Below are 12,137 nucleotides of genomic sequence, written 5' to 3' on the forward strand. Positions count from 1 at the left end.
AACCTGGACTGAAGATATTTCTAGAGAAACTCGTACATTCAAGTCATTGCATTATTGTATGGATTACATGATGTTCACATCTAAAGATTTCTCATACACTTGTCTCTGAAAAACGTAAAATCTTTTCATAGTAATAATAGAAGACAGCTGAAGCAGAAAAGAGAAAAATACAACTAAGACAAAAGACACAACAAATAATAGGAGACAACAATAATCAACCATACTTTATTACATTTTCTATAAAGTAAAAAAGTTTTTTTAATTATTATTCATAATGCTTTTACATAGGAAGAATTAGACTGGTTAATATAATTTGAAACAAATAACAGTATCAGTTAAAATCTCACTTTACTTGCTGAACTTACTTCCTCTTTTTCCAGGAAACCTACTCTTCCTGTTTAATGACTCTCTCTGTCTGACTATGATTTCTAATGATTAGACAAAAAAAGTAGAATTAAAGCAAAGTTTGCAGGAGACAAAAACAACACACACAACCAGATTTATTTTATTGACGTTCAAGTCTACTGTGGGGCCTAGATGTCACTTGAGTGATTCATTTTAAAGATAACTTTATTTATTATTACTGTTAAACTTAAATCTCCAGCATGGGGAAGTGGGATGAGCTCGGGTTTTCTTGACAATAGGTAGAATTAGACTGGTTAATATAATTTGAAACAAATAACAGTATCAGTTAAAATCTCATTTTACTTGAAAGTCAAACCTATCAAAGATGTTTTTGTGTTTAAAGATCATTTTGAGAATGCACAACCATTAAAGAAAATTTACAGCCCATTTTATTATTGATTATAAATGTATTAAAGTAAATAATATCCACCCACCCACTCTTTCTCTGTACAGGGTAGAAGAATACAAATCAATCCCTCAAGTCCAATCATGTGAGAATGTTCTGGAAGGGAGTCCATGTCCGGTCAAACTCTGTTAATGCATGAAATAGTCAGTGGGCCCCCAAGCCTCTTCATCTATCAGCATCAGTACTGGCACTCCTCAGGGCTGTGTGCTGAGCCCTCTGCTCTTCACTTTGTGCACACACAACATACATTTTGACATAAACAGTATGTTAATACAATAACATACAGTTTATCATTATTGTTTTTTGATACAGAATATGCAAAAAAAACCCAAATAAACAAAGCATCTCCACAGGAAAATGTGTCATGGTGGCACATCTCCAAGTATCCAAATGTGAACATTTAACAAATACAAAAATTTTAAGGTTTATAGACATGAAACCCCTCCAGTCATTTATTCTAGTTTATAACCAGAACAATTCCATAGTGAACCTCAACATAGGACATGTATGGAAAATACTTCTACAGCTTTTCACCTATGTGACGCCTCAAGTGCCGAGTTAAATTAATTTTGTGACGAAAACATTTTCCACAGGTTACACATGAAAATGGCTTTTCACCAGTGTGAATCATCATGTGCTGAGTTAAATGCGGTTTTCGACGAAAACTTTTTCCACAGTTCACACATGAAAACGGCTTTTCACCAGTGTGAATCATCATGTGCTTAGTTAACGCCTGTTTTAGACGAAAACTTTTTCCACAGTTCACACATGAAAACGGCTTTTCACCAGTGTGAATCATCATGTGCCGAGTTAACTCCCGTTTTCCACTATAACGTTTTCCACAGTTCACACACGAAAATGGCTTTTCACCAGTATGAATCATCAGGTGCTCAGTTAACTCCCGTTTTTGACTAAAACTTTTTCCACAGTTCACACATGAAAATGGCTTTTCACCAGTGTGAATCATCATGTGCCGAGTTAACGCATGTTTTCGACTAAAACTTTTTCCACAGTTCACACATGAAAATGGCTTTTCACCAGTGTGAATCACCATGTGCTTAGTTAAATGCGGTTTTCGATGAAAACTTTTTCCACAGTTCACACATGAAAACGGCTTTTCACCAGTGTGAATCATCATGTGCTGAGTTAACTCCCATTTTAGAGTAAAACTTTTTCCACAGTTCACACATGAAAACGGCTTTTCACCAGTGTGAATCATCATGTGCCGAGTTAAATGCGGTTTTCGACGAAAACTTTTTCCACAGTTCACACATGAAAACGGCTTTTCACCAGTGTGAATCATCATGTGCCGAGTTAAATGCGGTTTTCGACGAAAACCTTTTCCACAGTTCACACATGAAAACGGCTTTTCACCAGTGTGAATCATCATGTGCCGAGTTAACTCCCATTTTTGACTAATACTTTTTCCACAGTTCACACATGAAAATGGCTTTTCACCAGAGTGAGTTCTCATGTGAGGCTCAAAAGCAGATTTGAAAGTGAAACGTTTTTTACATATGGCACATGAGAAAGGTTTTCTTCTTTCCTGATTTTGGTCCTCAGAATCAGCAGCTTCCTGGAAGATGTCTTGTTTCTTGTCTGCTTCTGATTCAGCGTGGTATGTTGTCTCGAAAATAGGAACCACCATGCTGGTATCTGTCTCTTGTTTTAGCTCAAGCTGCTTATCACCCTGACTGTTGTAATCTTCTTTCTCATCCACTTTTATCTGCTGATGTTCCAGAACCTCCTGCTTTTCTTTTATCTGCTGATGCTCTAGGACCTCCTGCTCTTCTTTTATCTGCAGATTTTCAGGCCATTCCTGTTCTTGTTTCACCTGCAGAGGTTCTAACTCGTCCTTGTCCAGAGTGAAGCTCCTCTCCTGGTTACATATCTGCTCCTCAGAAACGTTATGTTGCAGGCAATCTGGGCAAGAAAACACAGAAAAACAAAGAATGGTTTACTTTATTAAAGTAAATGAGAAAGGAATTTCATTTAGTAGTGAAATCACCAGATAAACTATTGTTCCCCGATTGCACTATTCTGACTGATTGCTGATTACAGATTTTAAAAAGTCTGACCTGCCGATTCCTATTTTGACCGATACATTTTTTATTTAAAATGTTGCTAAATACGGCAAGAAAATCACTCAATTGGCAACAGTGAAGGGACTATTAACTGCAAATGTGCAGATATGACCTGGTGAGGCACTACATTTTTTTATTTGTTATGAAATTATGTATTGTAGGCATTATTGTTATTATTTAAGAGAACATTTTATTATTGTAAAGTTTTTTTCAAGTTATTATTATATTTTACAACTACTATTATTACTATCACTATTTCATGCTGCCTATTTCACTAGTCGTGCACTGCATTGTGTCTACCCTGGCTTGAGAAGTATTCATACCCCTTGAACTTTTCCATATTTTGTCGCATACTGACCACATACATAAATATATTTCTCTGGAAATTTATGTTTAAGATCAACATAAAAGTAAGGTAAGGTCATTTTATTTATATAGCATATTTTCAGCAACAAGGCATTTCAATGTGCTTTGCATGAATTAGAGGAAATACAGACAAAACAACAACAACAAAAGCAAAAGAAAAACAAAAATACTCTGGAATTTATAAACTAATAGAAGTTTCTCTGGATCTCTTGATAGTTCTAACTAAATGGTTTGATTCCTGTTCTGGGTTGAGTGAAGAATAAAACAAAATGTTCCTCTGGTGGGTTGCTGGATAATAAGAATAAGTGCTCTAGAATTTATAAACTAATAGGACTTTCTCTGGCTCTCTGGTTTGTTCTAACTAACAAGAATAAGAGTAAGTAGGACGAAATGACAACATTGGGAAGGATCTGGCACATATAGCAAGATAAGGCATAAACATGGAGCGAATGAAAGACAGTGACAATCAAGAAGTGTGTTTATATGTTGATTTGGAGTGTGAATGCAATTAGTCTGTGAACCCTGTACAGCCAGCTCTCCCAGGCAAACGTCTCTGATATGATGGTGTTATCTGGGAGTAGTGATGGACTCTGACCTGAACCTCCAGAGCCACATAAAGACAGTTACAAAGTCGGCCTTCTATCACCTGAAGAACATTTCCAGGATTAAAGGACTAATGTCTCAGCAAAATCTAGAGAAACTCATCCACGCGTTCATCTTCAGTCGTATTGATTATTGCAACAGCGTCTTCACAGGTCTGTCCAACAAATCAATCAAACAGCTGCAGCTGATCCAGAATGCTGCTGTTCGCGTTCTCACTAAAACCAGGAAGATAGAGCACATAACACCAGTTTTAAAGTCCCTCCACTGGCTCCCTGTAGCTCAAAGAATAGACTTTAAAATACTGTTGTTAGTTTATAAATCACTGAACGGCTTAGCACCACAATACATTAAAGATCTGCTGTTGTTGTATCAACCTTCCAGACGTCTCAGGTCTTCTGGTTCTGGTCTGCTCTGCATCCCCAGAACCAGAACCAAACGAGGAGAAGCAGCTTTCAGCATCTATGCACCACAAATTTGGAACAAACTTCCAGAAAACTGTAAAGCAGCTGAAACACTGACTTCTTTTAAATCTCAACTGAAAACCCAACTGTTTAGAATTGCATTTGAAATGTAATCAATTACAAATTTATTGATGTAACTTGACTTAATGATTGATTCTATATTGCATTGTGATTCTGTGTTTGTAATGATGTAAAGCACTTTGAAATGTCTTGCTGCTGAAATGTGCTATACAAATAAAATTTGATTGATTGATTGATTATCTAAGAGCAAGTCCTTAGAAGTGCTCTGCTCAACAATCGCACGGATGTCGTCAGGAAAGGAGCAAGGGGGGAAGGAGTATATGGCAAAGATGGGTAGAGAGGGCGCAAAGAAAAAAAGTGTAAGGTTTCGCCGAGAACCAGAGTGCTTGTTTACAACTGTGAAGTAACACTGACCTTGTGAACTTTCACTGAGACATTCTAACGCAAGGGCATCAAACTCATTTCATTTTGGGCCATATTAAAAATCTGAATGTGGGACGTACTGTGGTGGCGCAGGGCTGTAGCAAGCCCCACATTTGGAGGCCTTAGTTGATCAAATTTTCTCCAAGAGAAAACTGGGCGCAGGAGACACTTTGTTGTTTTATAACAGCTTGATATAGAGGATACTCATGGTTGTCCATAATGTTCTTTATGTGATGAAGAATTCTTTGCACTGTAATTTTCAGAGGGTCCAGAGTATCTGGCTTGTTAGCCAATTTCGATCAATGGAAGAGATGGTCTGAAGATCCTCCTTCTATTCCCTCAGTTTTGGTCCTTTATCTGGCTCTCTGTCTCCCTCTGGACACAACCAGAGGGATACACCCTGGATTTATTCATGATAACAGGATTTCTGCTGTTTGGAGCTTGCAAATAACTGGCTTATCCACAAAGTAATGACGGACTTGACCAAACTAGTGAACACTCAGAATATTGGTGTGGACAGACTCAAGTTGGATGTGAGTCTTGCTGAGACTCGCAGCCCAGCTGAGGACTCAAACTCCCTAATGGACTGAAGTAGATCTTGAAGACGTTGCCTGACCTAAGACATTCTATATCTGAATGGGCTTTTCCCGTGTTGCCTTGGAAGGGCTGCATTTTTCCAATCTCCTTGAAGATATGTAAACATAACGCTGCTTCCCACCTCACCCCCTCCTGTTATCCATGCAGCTGTGGAGCTGAGCGCTCCCAAGGACATTCTTTGATAACATCTGATCTGACTTCTGCCGGGAGGCTGAGCAACATGGTTTCATGGCCCTGTGATGTCACCGCCTTCACTCATGTCTTTGTTTTGTCTGAATGTTGCCATGTGCCCTAATGTGTCCTTTTCTCTTTTTATTTTATTTTGTCAGAAACTGTGGAGTACTCACTTTTAACCCAGAAAAGGAATTTGAACAAACTTGGAATCCAGAAAAACTACCTTAGCAACTACTTTTTAGAGTCCTATTCTTGCAAACCAGAAAATTAATTAGACCAGCGCATACTTACTTACTTATACTTATCTGCCAACCCTTAATAGGAGTATCTGGTTTATTTACTTTGGATCAACATTTTTAGGTTTTTCTTCGTTTGCTCTTTCTTTTGGTTTATTATTTTGTTTGGATTTCCTTTTAAATTCCTGTAAAGTACTTTGTATTGCCTTGTTGCTTAAAATGTGGCTAATTGCTGAAAATGAGTGAGGAGAAGAACACAGGGGAACAGGAAACACTGAAGAATAACTTAAAGAGTAATAACTAAGAAATAAACACAACTGGAAACACTAGTTGTGGACTGTCACAAGGAAAACAAAAACGAGAGATCCAGCCACAATAAGTAACATTAAATAATGAAACTAGAATAACCATTAAGGACTAAACTACAGTGAACTAGGACATAATTGTTAAACAGAAAAAACACTAAATGAAACAAAATCCTAACAGAGCGTCCATTTTGTGTAAGTATAGAGACTGGTACAGGACCAGCATGCACTGGGTTTTCACCAGAGCAGGAGAGGAAACTATGAAAAATTTGATCTTTATTATTTGCTAACGGAAAAAACAACATTAAAACAATCTTCATGGTTTTTTGCACATTAAACTTCTTTTTCCTACGTACGAAGCATCACCTCAATGCAGCAGTGGTTTGTTGATTGGGCTTTTCTAACATATTTGCTTTGACAAACAGTCGCTACTACAATTTATTTATTACAAATTAAAGGAGGAAAAGCCATAAAAAAATGTGATTTTTTTTCTCTACATCAATAACCCATTCTCACAGCGTAGTTGTGATGTTTGCGTTCATTTATCTGATATCAAAACATTCATACAGGAGGGGAACAGTTGCTAAAATGATCCTCATACACAAAGCTTCATACATTTAGACATTAACCTGCATCCAAACGCTGCTGGTTCCTACCTATTCGGTATAAGATTATCTGGGGCCTCCGGGAGAAATCCAGCAGTCTGCGATGATCATCCATCTCTTCCTCGGATTTGACGATGATTTCTTAAAAGTCTGTCGATGTTTCTTCAGCAGGATTAACTGATCATTGAGAAACTCGTTGAGACAAAACTCTCAACAGCTCAGCAACTTCTTATTTGCGCCATCTTGTTGTTCTTCCTCCTATTCTTCTTGTTTGGGATTTTATGACTGTCGGCATTCACATTGTTGCATTACCGCCCCCTTCTGGATAATAGGAGCGGGTGACGTGTCTTGGCCAAGGACCATCTACTGGGATGAAACATGCTAAAGAAAAACTCACAACTTTTAAATGAAACATTACATTTAATTAGTTTCTAAGACATTAGTATAACTTAGATCTATCTAAATACACATAAACCATTTCAATGTAAAAAGACAGTAAAATTTAAGAGAAAACAGCTCAGCAGGAAAGACCAAAATATTATTACAATTAAGTTGAGAGAATCAGCAAATTATTGTGGTTAAGGTGTCGACGCCTCAAGGCTGCAGGTGTTCCATCTGTGACCTATTTGTCAGAAACTGCCTGAACTTCTTGTCTTTTTCTATTCTTGTATGTTCAAGGAACTCAGCCATAGGCTGTGTGGTCAACTCTGTATAAGAGGAAGCCCTGAGCGACAGAGAACTCAGAGACTCCTTTGACACTCGTGTGTGTTCACTCTTGACGCTCACTGTGTGTTAATGGGATTTTCTCCAATTGCAATTGCTGTAATAAACTTGTACTTTTGCTCTGATGTCTGCCTCCTAGATTGATGTTGCTTTAACAACCCCTTGAACTTTTCCATATTTTGTCACATAATAAATGCATACGTAAATATATTACATTGGAATTTTATGTGAATAACCAACATAAAGTGGGATACTATTGTGAAGTAATACTGATCATGTGAACTTTGACTGGGCCATTCTAACACATGAATATGTTTTGTTTTAAACCATCGCATTGTAGCCCTGACTTCATGTTTAGGGTGGTTGTCGAGCTGGAAGGTGAACCTCCGCTCCGCTGTATTTTTTCCGTTTTCAAATGTCACTCTCTGTAGTTATAAAGAGGGAAAAGACAGGAAGAAAAAAAAGCACAACGGAGGTCAGTGGCTCCCAGGCGCGTGCAGAGGGGGGGCTTAGTGGCATTGAGTCCCTGCCCCTTTTATCCTTGATGCCCCTAGTGCCCTTTTTGAGTTTTTTTTAAATTATTATTATTTTTTTTTATCTGTATGTCAGAAGGCCTGTTTGCGCCCCTCAGCAATAATATTTAGCTAAGTATAATAATTTAGTAAAAATAAACTAGTCTGGCTGCCCTCAGTCTAATAATGACTCTCAGAGCCTCCATGTTGTTCAGACTCCGGGTCCATGGTGAGGAGGAGGCAGATCTGTGTCCTCTAACTATCAAATTATGGGCAAGAATATTTTTTCATACACTACTTTGTGAATGAAAACGTAGGTCTGATGTTGACGTTAGAAAAACTGTTTCTATTTATATTTTTATAATCGTCCTTGTAATAGCAGGACAAAACCCGCCTCGCCCCTAAACTCAGAAATGCTGCAGAGAAACTTCTGACTTTAACTTCATCATTCTGCTAAAGGCCCGGTTCGCTACAGGCAGCTTGAGTCGGTCCACTGATAGATAGAAAGAATATCTGTCTTTATATCAGACATCCTGGTATAAGACATGGTACTGCGACTTTTACCGCGAGTCGCGACGCAGCTCACAGCCCCGGTACCACCTGGTACCACCTGGTACCACCCGGTACCACCTGGTACCACCCACTGACTGTTCGCTCTGCTTCTCCTTAACGTTTCTACTAGGTGGGTTAAAGCTGCTGCTGACGGAATCTGGGCTGGAGGTTCGCGGCTGTAAATAGAACTTATTGCAGAACCTCAAGTGTTAAAGGAAGATTCGGCCCATTTAGAGTTCATAAAATAAACATCAGAGAAAATATTGTAGCAATAATTAGAACCGCAGCAAAAAGCCAAACATGCCACAATGAAATGAATCAAAAAGTCTCCAAAGCATCAGGGGGCTGACATGGGGGCCACCTGGCGGATTCCAGGTAGATTCCAGGTGGATTCCAGGTAGATTCCAGGTAGATTCAAGAGATGCGCATCGCAGCAGCTGTTCCTCCAGGGCCGGCCCAAGGTAATATGGGGCCTTAGACAGAACCCTCCTCCCTCCGGAACCCGTCCTACTAAGAACCTCAGCATCATTGACATGTTTAAATATCGATCAGGTGAATCTGTGAGAGGGAGACCAGGTTTATTGGCAGAGTTTAAAATCAATCACTGATTATTGGTTATTTGCTGTGATGTATTTGTGAACAAACCCAATTCAAACACAAAGATTACACCATATTGTAGCCATGGTAACACAACAATCAAACTATCAAGATGATTCTTTAAACTTTTAAAAAATAAACTTCCTAATTAAATCCTAAATGTACAATTTATTTTTCTCAGCTGAAAGCTTTAAATAAAATATAATAACATTGTCATTCTCTATAATTGATGCTACAGGTTTAGATCTGTGGTCTGTGTTACAATTAAACCATTTCTTGGCGGCCCCTGAGTGTCTGGAGGCCTCTGAGTGTCTGGAGGCCCCTGAATGTCTGGAGGCCCCTGAGTGTCTGGAGGCCCCTGAATTTCTGGAGGCCCCTGAGTGTCTAGAGGCCCCTGAATGTCTGGAGGCCCCTGAGTGTCTGGAGGCCCCTGAGTGTCTGGAGGACCCTGAATTTCTGGAGGCCCCTGAGTGTCTGGAGGCCCCTGAATGTCTGGAGGCCCCTGAGTTTCTGGAGGCCCCTGAATGTCTGGAGGACCCTGAGTGTCTGGAGGACCCTGAATGTCTGGAGGACCCTGAATGTCTGGAGGCCCCTGAATCAGTGTTGTATAAAGTACTGAAATCTCAGAGTCAAGTAAAAGTACAAGTACCTCTCCAAAATATGACTTTGGTAAAAGTCCAAGTCACTGACTGAAATGTTACTTGAGTTAAAGTCTTAAAGTATCTGAAACTTCTTGTACTTAAGTATGGAAATTACTGTAAAAATGGATGTACTCAAGTAATGTAATGAAAAGTACAAGTAAAAAGTAAAACAAAGCAAATGCAGTTTGAATGACATTTTTTATATTTTGGTAAACTTGTCAAATACACTTAAAATAATGTACCCAACCAAGTGCAGGCAAAATTAAACCTGCTAATAGATATACCTGCAGGCATCATTTAGTTAAGAAAATTAGGTGCTTTACCTATAGCACAAGGTTAACTTAACCTGCTTTACAACTGAGCCAGCTTCTTAGTATACCCTCCAGGACAGAAAATACAAAGTTTTTGTAAGCCTTACGTTTTCCCTTCAAGTAAGGTCAGTGCTGAAAATGAGAAAAATAAATAGTACAGAAAATGCGGCCAACATGAAGAAAAAGAGCTGTTACGATTACTCTACTTCACAAATCAGTGAATCAGTCAATCCTACAGTCAGTAGGTGGTGCACACAACTGGTCATTATGCAAAAGAAAAAAAGAATTGGGAGGGAAATGCAGCTTATTGTCATCTCTGTAAACCTGGTTTTGAACTTGCATGCCTTTCCTATATTCGTTAAATTTAGTCTAAATTGCTATCGCTATGGCTTCTGTCCCCCCTTGAACAGAGGAGTCTAGGTAGCCTGCTACAGTCAACATTAAGCCTAAGCTAAATACACCACGTGTGGAACTGAAACAATGCCAAACAAAGTTCATTTATGGTCAACGTTTCACAATACAGTAGTGTCTAGTGACCAAGCTATAGTTACTGAAACAAGAGGATTATAACCATTTCATAAGACGTTACCTCGATGGTAGGGTGACCAGACGTCCTCTTTGTCCCGGACATGTCCTACTTTTCAGACCTAAAAATCGTCCGGGATTTTGGTCAATTGCCTCAAAACACATTACATGGCTTACAGTGCATTGTGATTACATTGCCACTCCGTTCCACTACTCCATTCCAGGTTTCTTTATATGGCAAATTAATCACGCCCTTCTCCCCAAATCCAATCACGTTGCATTATGTGTGCGAGTGTGTGTAGGAAAAGTAAAGATACCCCCCCTCTCATCAAAGCCTAAATTGAGGTATTCAGCTGGATAATGTTCAGGTTGGCACCTTAACACTTGCTTGTCAACCTCTCTGGATGTCCACTCAAGGCATCACAATACCAAATTATTATTTTCTTTGCAGTTGTGAAACGTTTAAAACTTCCCATATTATTTCATTCCTCATAAATCATTTGCTTACTTAAACAAGCCACTCTAAAGAGAAAACTGTTCTCTGAATTTAGAAAACTAAAACTACATCAAAATCTTGCCTTATGCGATGATCATGACTTCTCTACTGTCAGACAGACCACAAAACAATCCTCACTCCCTACTTGCATGAACTTCCTCTCACCTACTTTTCTTTCCAGCTTTTAGATAATTCATTATTTTTCATTTTGTTTACTAAATCATTTATTTATTTATCTATACTCTATATCTTCAAAATCTTCTTTTTATTTTCTTTCTGTATTTGGTTGCTTAAGAGGAAAGGAGATGGGGCTTTTTCTGTTGTTGCTCCTCTTCTATGGAACAACCTACTTTTCCAAATTAGATCTGCCCACAGCCTGGATCATTTTAAATCGCTTCTTAAAACTCATTTTTATTCCTTGGCATTTAATTGAACTAGTGTTTTGATACTCTGTTTTTATTCATTTGTGTTATTGTCATTCTTGTGCAGCACTTTGGTGCAGTTTTATGCCTGTTTTTAAAGTGCTATATAAATAAATTTGACATTGCTTTTTTCTTATAACTCCTACCTGAGCTCCTCCCTGCTCTGCTGCCTGATCTGCTTCACTCTTCTTGCTCTCCTGTTTTATCCTAACTTTTCTGATTGCCTTCTTCTCTCTTTTTAGCTCCTCCATCCACTTTTCTAACTCGCCCATTCCTTCACTACTCATATTTTTTTGATTTGATTTTTGTTTTCTGTCGTACTTCATCCTATAACTCAGTCAGTTTTTTTGAGTGTTTAATTGGCCCTGAAAGTTATATTTTTCTATCAATTTATTTAAATTCTTTACTGAGTTAGGGTTTTGTCTTTCCATAAACTTCCGGTCCTTACACTGGAGTTTATCTTTCGGTGTTAATTTGCTATTCCCTTTTCCCATTTTGAGCAATTTAGTCAATTTCGTTCCAGTCTTAAAAACACATAGGGTGGACTCTAAAAGACTGGATCAATTCTTAGCAGGACGGTGATCAATCCCCTGTTGTGGTAATTCCCTCTTCAACCTTTTCAGGTGGGAAATTCTTGCCTACATGCATCCACCAGAGGTTCACCGTTTGCAC

At 38.6% G+C, this 12,137-nt stretch overlaps 2 protein-coding genes across 2 annotated transcripts; both read right to left on the reverse strand.

The window, feature by feature from the left end:
- LOC114155762 (gastrula zinc finger protein XlCGF8.2DB-like) overlaps window positions 1–12,137 on the reverse strand; it is a 723,567-nt gene that overhangs the window by 295,976 nt on the left and 415,454 nt on the right.
- LOC114155810 (gastrula zinc finger protein XlCGF8.2DB-like) lies at window positions 740–3,018 on the reverse strand. Of its 2 annotated transcripts, none has more exons than XM_028035919.1 (2): window positions 2,234–3,018; window positions 740–2,149 (listed from the first exon to the last, which is right to left on the reverse strand). In XM_028035919.1, exons 1-2 carry the CDS (start codon window positions 2,457–2,459, stop codon window positions 1,332–1,334), a joined length of 1,044 nt encoding a protein of 347 aa, XP_027891720.1. In that variant the 5' UTR covers window positions 2,460–3,018; the 3' UTR covers window positions 740–1,331. The 2 variants fall into 2 exon arrangements, with proteins under 2 accessions (XP_027891720.1, XP_027891722.1); XM_028035921.1 differs by having other exon boundaries at window positions 740–2,555; window positions 2,592–2,767.

Source organism: Xiphophorus couchianus, chromosome 13, assembly GCF_001444195.1.
Source record: "Xiphophorus couchianus chromosome 13, X_couchianus-1.0, whole genome shotgun sequence".
Classification (NCBI taxonomy): domain Eukaryota; kingdom Metazoa; phylum Chordata; class Actinopteri; order Cyprinodontiformes; family Poeciliidae; genus Xiphophorus; species Xiphophorus couchianus.